This window comes from Calidris pugnax, unplaced genomic scaffold (assembly GCF_001431845.1).
Source record: "Calidris pugnax isolate Ruff unplaced genomic scaffold, ASM143184v1 scaffold31, whole genome shotgun sequence".
Classification (NCBI taxonomy): Eukaryota; Metazoa; Chordata; class Aves; order Charadriiformes; family Scolopacidae; genus Calidris; species Calidris pugnax.
The window spans coordinates 7,340,384-7,355,243 of record NW_015090786.1 but is presented as its reverse complement, the minus strand read 5'-3'; the positions used below and the strand labels follow the sequence as shown (position 1 = coordinate 7,355,243).

Sequence of the window (14,860 nt, the reverse complement as noted above, 5' to 3'; positions counted from 1 at the left end):
CTTCAGTAGGCTTTGACATTGCAGAATGATAGCGTTGTCACAAATATTAGATTCCCTGAATGAACATGATTAAAAATGGTCAGCAGATTAAAAACAGTTGCTTGAAGTTTGCTCTTTGGTTTGAAGTAGTGGGGGGAAATATTTGCATAAATGAATTTTTAATAGATACTAAAAATAAAAAGCTGCTAAAGAAAACAGAGCTTGTCTACATTATCATGCGATTTTAATTATGCAAGCATTTATGTTCTCTGTATATTTTGACTTAGGGCCATGTGAGACACATGAGTGAACTGTCACTCATGCAGAGTTAATTATAATTTGTCCATATAGGGGAAAAAACCCTTGGGAAAATATGATAACACTTTTCATTGGCAGTAAACACTAGTTGTTGTTAGCCATTTGAGAAAACTATTTTTAGCAGACTGTACAAATTCTGTAGTTCAATGTGTTCCCTGAAAAGAGGTGTATTAACACGTGGCTAGATCCACTACAGAAATAGATTTTATTGACTAAGGAACTGTATTGTTCTGTACCAAAACATTTATTTCATTTTTTCTTTTGTTCGTGCAAGAGAATATATTTTGACTCGATGTTTGGCCAGGTTACTTAATATTCAACTGGAATGTGCTGAGTGTAAAATGCTATTTTTAGAGTAGTTACTTTGATATGATATCGCAAACAGAAATCTTTAGTTTCCCATGTGTAACACAGAACCAGTTTGTAAAGAGTCTTTGGACTTTGCACTTCTCCTTTTCCCAGGTAAGTGGCAAATAACTAGTTGTCACTGACACGTAGGGCAACAAATGGATAAAGCAAGCGTGGATTCTGAGATCTATAGTTTTTAATAATTTTTAAACTACCTACAAAATGTCAATCACTTCACAAACTGACAGGAGACATAAGGAATTTCATATTACATGCTGTAAATGATATTTATCTCACAGTTTATCTAGAGTTCATTCATTTAGGTTTTTTTGTTATTTTTTTAATTAAGTCAGCTACTAAACATCTCAGCGATTTGGTGTGCATAGCTCTAGGTAAGCAACAGAGAACTGTACCGATAACAAACCACATGGGGATAGCGACTAGTAAGAGAGAGAGCCTTATAAAAATTACATTTCTTTGCACCATTTCATATGGTAGTCGTTTCCTCCAAAAGATAGTCTTCAAAAGCAGCAGACAAACCCAATATATTACACTTATTTCTTTTTGTCTTTGACATATTTTCAGCCAAGCTTTTATTTTGCTGGCAATGGCTAAATGGTAAGTGCCAAATCCCTCTTTTTTCATAATTAAAAAAAATGATCATGATTAATAACTATATATATATCAACAAGAAAAAAAGTGGCACGACTGCAAACTTGCTGGTATAACATAGTCCCAAAAGAGTCCGAATACTGAGCATGCTTTTGTTGTCATTGTTGGTGTGCTACTGCCATGGGAAAAGTCTTGTTTAAGTAGGAGTCTAAAAGTCTATTTATTCCTCATGCATAAATGCATAAATCACATCACTTTTTAGTGCAATGCTTGTTATAGTAATATAATTCCACATTGTCTAATCATGAAATCATAACAACAGATAATGGCAATGAAGAACTGAAGACAGCAGGTTTAAGTGCTTAAACATCATGATACCCAAAGACAGGAGCATGGCAGTAGCTCTGTGGAATGTCACAGTTTTACAAGAACAATACTGTATATTTAAAGGTTAACAGCACGTTTAGCATTCCAACAGTGTTGTCATTCAGCAAACATCATTTAAAAAAAAGATGAGGAGAAGGAAAAAAGGAAAGGAACCCAAAACAGAAACAAGGAAAGGAAAACCCCCAAAAAACATCATAGTGAGCTATAGCCATCAAATCAGCACTATGTACAACCTTTGGAAAGAAATATATCTAGAAAAAAATAATTACAAGTATCATTTTTGGAAAGCTGACAAACTACACAGGACAACATTTACAATGGGGCTGATATGTGCATGTGTGCAAACCTAGTAGGTAAATACCATGATAAAAGCATGAAGGTACTGCCCTGTTGGACAGTGGTAAAAGGAAATGCACTTCACTGCATTTAACCACTGCCCAGCATCTTTGTTGCACGCTGGTTGGCTTCATCAATCCTGGTTTTGTTGGAATCAGCCTAGGGAAACACAAAGGAAAGAAGCAGATGAATACAGGGCAGAAAGATAACATCTACCATGCTTAGTGGGCACTCCTCTAGTTTTGGCTAGGTCAGGAAAATAAAGAAGCTTGACAATACTGGAGAGCTGTTTATATAGTGGTATTAGGGACCCAAAGGGAAATTACAGATTTGCTGGTTTTGTGATGCTTCAGGTAGCCTTTGAGTAGAGCTTTTATGTTTGTATTCAGCTCCACTGAACTCTTGTAGATGCTGTGCCAGATCTGTAGCTGGTGCTATTGACAGTGGTAGCGGTAGGGATGGTAATGGATGACAGAATGAGAACTGATGATGGGCACGTGAGTTTGACTGGTGAAAAGCTTCAGTGCTCTCTAAGATTCAGTGGACCTGGACTTTGTTCTAATTTAGATCACCAGGCATGCAGTCAAACTAAAATTTTGGTAAGTGTAGAGAATCACTGGAGCAGGGAAGCTAGATTGTCTGATATAGGGTACCCTGGCAAAGATAAATTTCTTTGAAAATACACCAGTCTGGATCTCTTTGCTCTACATGTGAAAGGAAGGGAATAGGTAGGAGTGATGCCGTTATTCCTTTCTCCTAAAAAAGTTCACCAGTGTAGTCACAGGAGAGAGTAATCTCTCTCATTGAACGGCAGCGTAAACAGGAATAAAGAAAAGGCAGGGATTCTACTGTTATTTGAAGCAATCAAACTGGAATTTAGTGCAGTGTAAGCTGAACCATTAACTTCACTGTCTTCTATGGGGTAACACTTGCCATGATTATAAAATGCTGTTAATAAAATAGCACCACTTGGGAGGTTTAAGAGTTCTCTTTGAGACTTCGACCACAGCTTTCTGTAGCTCTGCAGAAATTAGTTTTGGAGACTTAATGACATTGTTTTAGCTGACAAAAACTGGCAAAGCTCCATTCAAGCCCATGATGCTGTGCTGACTTATGCTAGCAGTGGGACTAGATGGAAAATGTTTTCACTTTTTAAAATCAACCTGTGGGAAAGGTGAAAACTGCGTTACTGCTTTAAAAGCATGAATTAAAATAGCAAGCTCTCTTCTGTGGTTTGGTGGCTGTGTTTTGTTAGCTTTGATGATCGTTCCCACATCTCTGGGGTGTATCCAAATCGTACAGATTTATTTTAAATCTCCAATTTGCAAAGAGAGAATGGTGAAGCAACTTTCCCACATATATTTAAAAATCCTTTAAAAATGGTTATACTGATGTGTAATAAATCACTCTTAAATATCTTGGGCTTTTCTCCATAATTGTTTTGGCAAATGCTATGTAGATGTGTATTTTTAGTACAGTAGGATGTGCCAGATCCTCAACAAGCATAAATCAGCATAACTACTCATTATAAGCCACACTTCTTTATGTCAGCCATCAGTCTGACCTTGTCTACCATAATACAGTTTTGTGTGCTTGTGCCAAAAGACTACCTAAAAAATAAGTTAATGGGTTTGGAAGCAGTTATGTTTGTCATGAACTACATTAATATTGATTAAACATAATGTTCCTAAACAGGAATACTAAGGTCTTACTCTGGTGGATGATGTTGCATCAAAGTCAGTTGAGAGTCTTTGTACAGACCTTCCCACCTAGGTCGAGACAGAGTGCTTTGAGCCCTTCCTATTTTCCTCCCAGCCACCTATTTATGGCTCATTTTAGGGCCAGGGTCTTCTGGTGATGATGTCTGGGCCATTTGACATACTCATCACATCATCGTTTTAGTTTTTGTCCCTCTCGCTCTGATCTGAGGGAAGGATAAAGCTTTTTATTCACTGCTATCCTGATTACTGTGGATAGATCAGATTACATCTCTGCATTATGAGATTGCTCTGGTTTGGATGCGTGCATCCAGTTTAACGTAAATGCTTTAGGAGCATCTGAGCTAGCTTTGCAATGCACCCCAGCTTTTGCAAAGCATGCCAGCCAAGGGTCTTTCTAATGATCATAATTGATCAAAACCACATTGCTCCAGCTGGTCAGGAAAAGAAAACCACACCAGCGTTGCTCTATGCCCACTGCCAGCTAGGGATGATGGTCTATTGCTGTATTTCTTTGCAAAATAGATATGTATGCATTTGTGGTTTCAGTATTATCTGGCCCACCGTCGTTTCTGTCTTTTATAGAGGTTTTCCTAATTTACTGTATTTCCTTTTACTGCATGTCCTTACTCTGAGAAATCTGGCAGATCTTCACTGAGGCTGAAGACTGCCTTTTTTTTGTGCTGCTTTCATGACGACTCCTCTGTGTCCATCTTTCAGAAGTGTGTCACTTCTTTAGGCAAGGGCTCTGCCTGATGAGGCCTGCCTGTGAGGCTGGATTTAATGAATCCCATTAGCTTGCACTGTTGCTTTTCTATTGCTGTATGAAATGCCTAACTCTGTAAGGAGAACGCATAGATGTGGAAGGCCAGCCCTCAATTAGCCAACTGCTCTCAGCATGCACTGCCTAGAGATTTGGCCCCCGTGCTTCATGTGCATAAAGGGCCTGGTCAATATTTTCAAAATCCAGGTGTTTGCAAGCCTGAACTGACAGGAGAACAGTGACTTTCTAGGCCTGCTGCAGTTTGTGATAGTATCCTGTGCGCTCAGCTAGGATGCAGCTGATTTCTATCCACAGGGCATGTCTCCTGCCACTGTGTTATGCCATGAGTAGGGTAGCTGGTAATATGTAATAGTGCATGTCCTCATACTTGCTCCAAGAAAATGATGTATGTCCTAGAGTTCTTATTTAAAGGTAGTTATGATGTAGGCTGTATAATTTTCCAGTCCCTTCTTGCAATGTCACTAGATGTGCTGCTTTCTAGTGCTTTTTGTATGAATAACTGCAGAATGGCATTGCAGCAATACTCGGCATTTTCCAATACAGTCAAACTAACAGAAGCAGCTTTATAAACCAAAACTTTTGACTGATGCAAAGCCACGTCACGTGTTATGTGACTGTCTCTCTGTCAGAGACGAGCTTCCCACCTCTAAGACAATGTATACTTCACCTAGTTCTCTCTGTAATCAAACTCCAATAAGGAAAGATGAGTGAATCCCTCAGTGCAGTATTTTCTGTAAGTTTTTCACTCTGATGTAGTTAATTGACATGAAAAACAGGCATGGGTATCCTGCTCGTGAGAAGGCTTGCACGTGTAAAAGGGCTCAAGAGTACAAACTCTACCACTTAAGGTCAGCATTATCTCTAAGCAGCGCATATAAGTCCCTAGGTTAGATCCTCAGGTAGTGTAAATCTCAGCTGAAGTCAGGCGTTGTATTGATTTTACACCAGATGAAGATCTAGCCTCTTATGTCACTTCAGCCTGGCTGTGCCTGCGCCTGGAGCTCTGCCAGTACGAATGCAGATGGCTTGCAGATCTTGGGATCTGAGGATGGCAGTGAGTTCCCAGGGCGGGTTTGGAGGGTGCTGCTATCTGCTTCAGAAATCTGCAATGCAGGTCTGGCACTGGAATGGTGCTCTCTGCCTTTTTAGATGGTGATTTTGCAATAGCAACGCTGAGTCTCGGTTATTTACATACATATACACACATCTCGAGAGAGCTGGTAGATTTCTGTCCTAATGGGGTTATAAGCAGGCAGCATGACAAGACTGGCTGCAGTCTTACCATATGGGAAAGCCTTGCTTAATAAATCCCCATCCTCTTCTGAGGACTGGTCCTCCAAACAGGTGGCCCAATTCTCAATTGCTCATGGGATTTCCAAAGGAAGGAAAGTCCAGGAAAGCTTAAAACTTGCCAGGAAGTACCAGGGCATTCAGACCCAAGCTCTGCAGTTCTGCACAGCTCAGGGCATTTCTCCTTTCCTAAAGCTGTTGCAGAAGGAGCCTTGATTTGTGCTAAGGGGTCCTCTCACGAGCGGTTGTCTTGCAAATCTAGCAGTGTATATTCAGCCCGACCTGCACTGAAGGTTACTGAAGATCCACAGCAGCAAGCTCTGCTGTGGCACAATGATTTGGAGGAATAAGAGAGAGGAGCTCTAGCAGCTATTTCTGTCCCTTGTCCTCCGAGCTGAAGGAAAACTGCAACATGTGCAGCCTATGCTTGCAGAAAGGAAAACACAGCCCCTTTTGGGGTCCTCTTCGAAATGTCAGCTCTCAAGCTCTCACCTTCTCCATGATCCTGTCAATCTGGCGATTCTGTGTGTCAATCTCGTTGCCCATGTCCAGGGCCATGTGACGTAAGTTGCCAATGATGCCGCTGACCTGCTCAAGATTCTCATCCATTTCATTTTCCCGGGCATCGTTTGTTACCCTGGGAGAGAAAAAACACAATTATTTGAAGCAGAGACAGAGGAGGTTCCCACTGAAACTCTGATTCACCCGAAACCTCCCCTGCATCCTCCTTCGCTTGTCACCTGAGGAGCTTGCTGCTGTGCTCAGCCTTGAAGAAAACGGATTAATAAGTAGCTACTCTGAAAATCTTTCCATGCTTATTTTTTGGATGTTGCGATTAAGTGTCTTGGTTCATCACTGCTCCATTTGTGCTGCTTGTGCTCGCTGCTCCTAGAAGTGCTGCTGTCTGAGCTTCTTTGTACCGCCTCTGCACCTCTCTAGGTGGTCCTAGATGGGTGGGGATGGTTCTTCTCAAACCAGGAACGAAATGGTGTTTCATTTGGACCTGTGTGTGGTTAGAGTAAATGGGAAATGTGGACTTGAAGCTCAACCAGCTCCCGTGCTTGAACTACACATAGCTAATGGATACTGTCCAGTCGTCCTACCCTTGGGACTAACTGAAATACTTGGGAAGCTTCAGCTGTGACCTAACATCCTACTTAATTAAATGTTTTTCTGGAAAGTGACAGAAGCAGCTTCTCTCAGATTTACTGGCTTTAGTAAAGATCCTTTTTCTCTCCTCTTAGCACCATCTTTTTCAGTTACTTGGTTTTTAGAAGAAAAAACTTGCACCTGGGCCAAGGCCCAGTTCAACACTCCAGTGTCTGGAGAGGCGTGTGATGACTGGTGCAGGGAAAAGCAAGGTCCATGGGTCCTGCTCAGATAATCATTACATTGAGCCTCTGGTGCAATTTGTGTTCATGTAGGTGCCAAAAGGGTGCTACAGGCTATTTGCAGAACAAATATGGTGTAGCTGAAGTTCCTTCTCTGCTATTCTGTTATCATGCCCCAGTCTGCGTTTTGGTGGGGCTGCCATCCAGAAATAACAAAAAAATAAAAAAGTGAATGGCAGACCCAGCAATCTTAAATGGCAACTCCATCCCACGCTCCAGATTGCACGGCAGCATTGTTTCTATCACACTGATTTCCCTTTATCACAGCAGCCAAAAAAATAAGTGGATAATAGTTTTTGGAAAGATAATTGCTTATTAATTCAGTGTCCTTAATCTTCAGAGATCAAAGCTTTGCCCACTGGTATGCCTTTATCCATTCAGCTGATAGCATTGTCATCTAAATACATGCTCTATAAGCACTGTAATCAGTATGTACTTATTGCTGGATCCCTATGTATTGCTGAAAGTTTGCAGCTTTGTTGCCATTAATATAGCTGTGTGTTTCAAACTGGCTTTCATCGGAGTGCACAGGAGTTGCCACTAAAGCATCAGTGTTTCTCCGTGGTTGTGGCTTTACAGCATCATTCCCCATTCAGTGAGGTTTTCTGGATAGACAGAAGCAGGGAAGCGGTGTACCTCTAGTCAAAAATGTGCTCCAAGTCCTGTGCTTGGCTCAGTGCTTTGGCAGAGAGCCTGAAGATCTTTTCTTTTTGAAAAGAAAGGAAGGAATGCTGGATCCTTTGGTACATCTTCTGGCAAGGATGGATAATGAGCACTACGTATCTTGAGACATAATAATAATAAACTAGTATTTATCTGACACTTAATTTTTGAAGCATTTGACAACTGTTGTTAATGAGACCCATAATAAGGCCCCCAGGAAAAGTTCATTGTTTATGCAGGGAGCTGGAGTGCAGAGGACAGTGGTGACTGGCCCTGACAGTCTGCAACCCCACATTGCTGCTGCAAGTAAATAAATAGATATTACTTCTATTTTATTATTGCCTAAATCTGGGAAGTCTCAAGGAGGAAGGTTTAGGGTCACATTTTCAAGCGTCTTCTGATTCTCAGGACTAATACCAGGATTTCCAGCAATGTAACCATCCTTTGCACTAGCTCAGGCAAGCACCCATAGTGCCAGGGGAGGTCAGTGGATGAAGCAGGTCTTTAGCCCCTGTTCACCTAAATCTAAGCACCCACAACTCAGTGGAAAACATTGGCTCCATCACATTACCCAGCACCACTGAAGGAGTTAATGAGCATCATGGAACTCATGACCATATGGAAGAAATCTAAATATATCAGTGATGAGGAGAATAGAGAGAAAACAGTGGATAAAAAGGCTCACCTGCGGATAAAGCCACCACTGATGGCCATCTGCTCCCGTTCATCTACGACACGTGCAGGCTGGCTGGCTACAACACCGTCCTGATTATTGCCCCAGGCTTTTTTGTAAGCATCGCTTGATTTAAGCCTATGCAAAAAAGATGATGAGTAACAAAGCATCAAGTGGACAAGGACAAATATAAAACTCTTTACTTCTCCAAGCTAAAAGCTGATCAAGCAAATGAGTTTTCAGATAGAGTCATTGATTGTATACCGATATATCATAAGCCTGAATAAAAGGAGGGGGGCTGGGAGTTGCCACTAAAGCATCAGTGTTTCTCCGTGGTTGTGGCTTTACAGCATCATTCCCCATTCAGTGAGGTTTTCTGGATAGACAGAAGCAGGGAAGCGGTGTACCTCTAGTCAAAAATGTGCTCCAAGTCCTGTGCTTGGCTCAGTGCTTTGGCAGAGAGCCTGAAGATCTTTTCTTTTTGAAAAGAAAGGAAGGAATGCTGGATCCTTTGGTACATCTTCTGGCAAGGATGGATAATGAGCACTACGTATCTTGAGACATAATAATAATAAACTAGTATTTATCTGACACTTAATTTTTGAAGCATTTGACAACTGTTGTTAATGAGACCCATAATAAGGCCCCCAGGAAAAGTTCATTGTTTATGCAGGGAGCTGGAGTGCAGAGGACAGTGGTGACTGGCCCTGACAGTCTGCAACCCCACATTGCTGCTGCAAGTAAATAAATAGATATTACTTCTATTTTATTATTGCCTAAATCTGGGAAGTCTCAAGGAGGAAGGTTTAGGGTCACATTTTCAAGCGTCTTCTGATTCTCAGGACTAATACCAGGATTTCCAGCAATGTAACCATCCTTTGCACTAGCTCAGGCAAGCACCCATAGTGCCAGGGGAGGTCAGTGGATGAAGCAGGTCTTTAGCCCCTGTTCACCTAAATCTAAGCACCCACAACTCAGTGGAAAACATTGGCTCCATCACATTACCCAGCACCACTGAAGGAGTTAATGAGCATCATGGAACTCATGACCATATGGAAGAAATCTAAATATATCAGTGATGAGGAGAATAGAGAGAAAACAGTGGATAAAAAGGCTCACCTGCGGATAAAGCCACCACTGATGGCCATCTGCTCCCGTTCATCTACGACACGTGCAGGCTGGCTGGCTACAACACCGTCCTGATTATTGCCCCAGGCTTTTTTGTAAGCATCGCTTGATTTAAGCCTATGCAAAAAAGATGATGAGTAACAAAGCATCAAGTGGACAAGGACAAATATAAAACTCTTTACTTCTCCAAGCTAAAAGCTGATCAAGCAAATGAGTTTTCAGATAGAGTCATTGATTGTATACCGATATATCATAAGCCTGAATAAAAGGAGGGGGGCTGGTTTGTTTGTTTTTTTTTGTTTTTTTTTTTACTTTACTGCCACAACAACTGTGATGGTCAGAAGTTTTGTTTCCAGTAGGGTGAATTGCAATTGTCAAGTCTACAACACTGCACACAGCTTTTTGGATGTTGACTTAGTTTCCAGAAAGATGAAAAAAAAAGTAAGGAAAAAGAAAAAAACAAGAAGAGAAGAAATACAGATAAGTAGAAAACATTGTTTCATTTCAGTGACACATAAGTTTTGACATCAAACACAGAGAACGTACTGGCAGACAGACATAGAAAACAAAACTGCCAAGTATAGTGTGTACATCACATCACAGCAACACACCCTCTTAGAGAAAACCAGATTTGGCTAGATATTAACATTTTACCATGCTTCTGTTGATGTTTTTTCACGTGTATGTGGCATAATAGGCATTTAAAGCCACTAACCTTTCCCATGGTGATTTGGGGATGATTTTCTCATAAAATTCATAGAGTTCATTAGAATTTCAAATAATATATCGGTACTTGAAAATAGTAATCATACATCGACAGTTGATGTACAAACCTTTGTCCACAGAGACAAAAAGTAAAATAGGCAGAAGTGAAATGAGTGCAGGAGAAAAGAAAAGATACAAGCAATCTAGCATCAGAAAGGGAAATTCTTCTACATATTCTTCATGCACCAGCTACAGGCATGAATAAGTAGTGAAGCATTCTCACTAAGCACAGTTGCCCCAATAGTTCATCATACTCTTAATGCATCAGCAGTAACAGGCTTCACAATAAGCAAGACACAGGCAAAAATGGATCATCACTTCCTTCAGAAGCTTTAAACCACAGGACTTCAAAATAGCCTAGCAACTTGTTCTATTTGTTGTTTATGACAGTTACATCAGCTTTCAGAGAGCCATTTTTGACTGAGCTGCCATGGATAGAAAATTAAAATCCAGGCGTACCTTCAGTGGCAGATTAGCATGTGCAGCTTATTTAGGGTTGCTGTCATTGGGGTCGTCAGGTGAGACTGAATACTTTTAACAGGAGAGTGTAAGTTTTGGGGGTCTGTAGGTATAAATTCTTGATTTTATTCTGGAAATGGAGCAGTTTCCAACAAAGCTGTTGGGAACTGCAAAGCCCCATAGTTTCCCTGTTCCTCGGTCAGCTCCAATCAGTCATATAAACAGCCCTGTGGCTTGGATTTTGGGGGAGAAACTGAACGTGCTTCTGGTGAATTTGGGAAAGGACACAACAAACCCATCTCCGGTGCTATGTTCTCTCCATGACCCCTGAGGTAGCTCAGCATCTGTTGATCATGAAGATGTGTTGCATTCTCCAATATAGAACTAAAATATAGGTGAGAAGAGGATCTCCTACTCATATATTTTGTTGCTTATTTCCCATTAAAATTTGTGAAGACTTAGAAAGAAGAAGGTTGGCCTGTTTGTTCTTAGTTCTCTGAAATGATACATCAGCTTTGGCATTTCTAGAAATGAGTAAAAGGACTTCTCTTGACGCACATACATTTTGAGGTATTTGTCTGTTCCTTGGACCTGGGCAACTTTGAGAGTGAGACAGTCTCTGCGTTTGAGGTGGGTGATTTTATATACCCAGAGCTTGATCTCTGTTTTCTTGACGATTTCCCATTAAAGTCAACAGATGGAGTCTGGGTCTGCTCGCAGGCAATAGCTGTTGTCCTTTTGAATGCAGTCTGGTCAAAGTTTCATGCTATGGGCATTTTGGGTCTCCTAAGAGTGTGGGATCAAGCCATCTATTTTGATAAGGCTCAAAGAGTTGTATTTGCAAGTAGGAGGGTATAATTACATGTGAAATGGTTCATCTTTTGAAATGTATACCATTAATTTACCACCAGCCAGAAGAGCGTTAGGGGATCATGGTGATACTGATGCCCAGAACTGTGTGGATTTCTCTCCCTCCTACACTCCACTTCTCAGAATATCATCCTATTCATAACAATTGATTCCTGGCTTTGTGATTCAAGGAACAGTCTCTAAAAGCATTGTTCATCCACACTGTGTTTTGGAACACATTGACTAATTAGCAATGCTAGTTTATCAAATCAAAGGTCAGAATACTGCCTTAAAGCAGGGAAGAGACACCTTTAAAAATGAACGGCCTCCACATAGAAAGCATGCAGTATCTTTCTGTTCCTGCATCTGTTGATTTCATGATACTGCAATTATAGTGAAGTGGTAAATGTTTTAAGGCCACACGTCAGGTGCTAACCCCATCCACGTCACAGGGCTGTCTGTCAGTTCTGAACAGCGTTTCTACAGTACAGATATGAAAGCTGCTCTAAAACATGACGATTTCTGTAAAATACATTGGGTTTTTTTGCACTTCAAGGGTGAACTTTTGATGTAGGTGTTATGCCAGGTTTCTCCAGGAGGAGTAACCCAGGATGGTGTTTCTCTCTAAGTTGCAACAGTTATAGAGCGTGGGAGATGTAAAGTTTCTACTGCAGACTCTTGTACCTGCAGCTCTTCTGTGCCGGATCCTCTGGTGCAGGACAGCAGGACTAAAGGCTGTATCAGAGCTGATACCAGTTGCCGGCAGTCCCACTGAAAATGGCTCTGTGTGTGCGTAGCTCTTCCCATTCCTGCTTGCCTCTCTGCCATTCTGCACACCAAGGCAATAGTATACATATTCTGGGCAAGATGTTTAGCCCACCAAGGTATTCATGGCTTGGTACGCAGGAGCAAAATTGATTTTTTTAAAGTTGAGGCAGTTTCTTTATTGTGTCCCAAGGGAATTAACTTCAAAATAAATAGTGATGGATAAGGCAGAAACCCAGTCCTGCTGTTCTGATTTCTGGCAAAATACCCACTGAACTGTAGGATGGCTCACTGTCATTTGATCTTGATAATCATGGTAGGATCAGGCCCTGGCTGTGAGCAAAGTATCTGTGCCACGCAGAAAGGGAGTATAATGCTACAGAACCACTCAACTCTGCTTTGTTTCCTGAGCAATCTCTGGCCAACCATTTAAGAATGTTTTCACTGTAACCTGGTTGCGTGCCTACTCGCTGCATGCTGGATTTGCCATTCCTCGAGGACTTCTGGTCAGTCCACTTTGTCCCCGATTTTCCTACGCCCGCATAACCGCACATCACATTTCCATTTGGCATTTAAAACAAGCTTTGCATTACTTTGAGGACGGTTTCGTTCAAGTGTGATGGCATGCAAGCAAATTTGATGCATTTCAACATTTCTGCTTAGTGTACGCGCTACCCAAACAAGAGAAATTTGGCATGACGTGTTTGTTTTCTCAAATTTGTTGCCTAAGGCAGGATGAAAACCACTTCAGGTTGGGTTCCAATTGTGAAACATCATGTTTCTTTCAAGATCTCATCAAGGACTATTTCGGTTGAATGATGATATGTCATTTTCATCCATAATTTTGAGTAATGTTTATTACGACCTTTTCTGCATTTTTTCAGCTTTTTTCTTTTATTTATTAAACTTGTTCGTGAAAATATGTTTCAAAATTTAGCATCTCCAGGAATAAGGTAGCCCCAGTGTTTTTATCCACTGAAAAATGGAACCACTCAGTACACTTTTGTAAAATGTTGAAACTTTTACCATTAAAAGGTGTCAACAGTGAAGCTTTCACTGCAGTATGCCTGATTTTAATGCATCTACAGTAATTCCCAGTCAGTTGTCTATGCTATGAGATGAATGCATTTGAACCAGAATCGTTCTTTCTGCATGCCACATGCTCATCCTGTCCATGTGCCTAGCAAGGATGAGCTTCACAAGGCCTTTGGGATCAGCCTTAAGTGCTCAAAGAGATGAGGCAGGCAGCACCTACTTGTTACATGGACAGACACAAAGACCACAGAATTTTCCTAGGTCCGTCAAATTCTTTTCTGCTTCTTTCATGTCCTTATTGATTTGGTCCATTCCCTCTTCGATGCGTTCCAGTTGTTCTGATTAAACACAAGTATTTTATCCCCACAGAATGAAGCAAATGGAAAAGGACAAAGAAAAAAAAGACAAAAACTTCAGACATTCACTGTGACAAAAAACTGGACACCACATAGCAGAGCCGGTACCCAGTACCTACTTGTTACAAGGACATATGAAAAGGCCACAGCATTTCCCTAAATCTTTTAAATTTTTCTCGGCCTCCTTCATGTCTTGGTTGATATGGTTCATGCCTTCTTCAACACGATCGAGTTGTTCTGGTCAGGACAAAGGGATGACAGTGTGGAATGAATTGTATTTTTGTTTGTTTGCTTTTGTCTTCAACAGAACATGAAAAATGACCATGTGGGACTGAATTAATAATGACATTACAATGCATTAATCTGAGCTGATGCATTGTTGAAAGGATGTATGCCGCACTCAATGCCGAAGATTTTTTTTTTGCTAACATGGGAAGAGTAAAACAAAGGAGGAAGATGTTTGAAATATATTAATTTAAACAAGATGTAATGATGTAGAAAGGAAGGATTATAAAGTTTAAGGTCCAAGAAACATAATACAATACATCCACTTACTAATACACCAATGACATCCAAGAGAAAGAAAGATAAAGTGTTATTATTTTGCATTTATGTATGTTAATACAGGAGAAAAGGTGTCTTTCCATGGAAAGTACTTCAGGTAGTTACGCTTACAAATCCCTTGGAATCAGGTGATTTTGGGGAGTGTAATTGCTTTGATTAGTGGGTGAGTGGGACAGTTGGTAGTAACGGTACCAGAGATGGAGTGAGCTGTTAAGAGCTGTGTCCAAGTACTCCTTTTTCCAGAGGCTGAGAAAACTGAGACCTTCCACTTTGATTGGCATTGGATATTAATTTCTAATCCGAGTATGGCCACAGGGCTGGTTTTCTTTCTGTTGTGGATGCTGCAAATTAGGAGTAACCCCAGTAAACACAGAGAAATTACAACCAGTACAGGAGCTTGATGGTCACTGAAAAATCATTGTCTGTGGCGTTCATTGTCT

The 14,860-nt window shown here is 40.9% G+C and overlaps 1 protein-coding gene across 2 annotated transcripts in view; it reads right to left on the bottom strand.

Annotated features, from left to right (window-relative positions):
• Window positions 1–819: 819 nt before the first annotated feature.
• Window positions 820–14,860, bottom strand: part of SNAP25 (synaptosome associated protein 25kDa) — a 65,346-nt gene continuing 51,305 nt past the window's right edge. Inside the window, exons 5-8 of one of the 2 annotated variants that reach the window (XM_014966400.1) lie at window positions 13,976–14,093; window positions 9,619–9,744; window positions 6,265–6,409; window positions 820–2,139 (exon numbers count right to left, since the gene is read on the bottom strand). In XM_014966400.1, coding sequence (XP_014821886.1) covers window positions 2,071–2,139; window positions 6,265–6,409; window positions 9,619–9,744; window positions 13,976–14,093 — 458 coding nt within the window. In that variant the 3' untranslated portion in view covers window positions 820–2,070. Of the gene's footprint in view, window positions 2,140–6,264; window positions 6,410–9,618; window positions 9,745–13,720; window positions 13,839–13,975; window positions 14,094–14,860 lie in introns of both variants that reach the window. The other variant, XM_014966399.1, reaches the window with a different exon arrangement.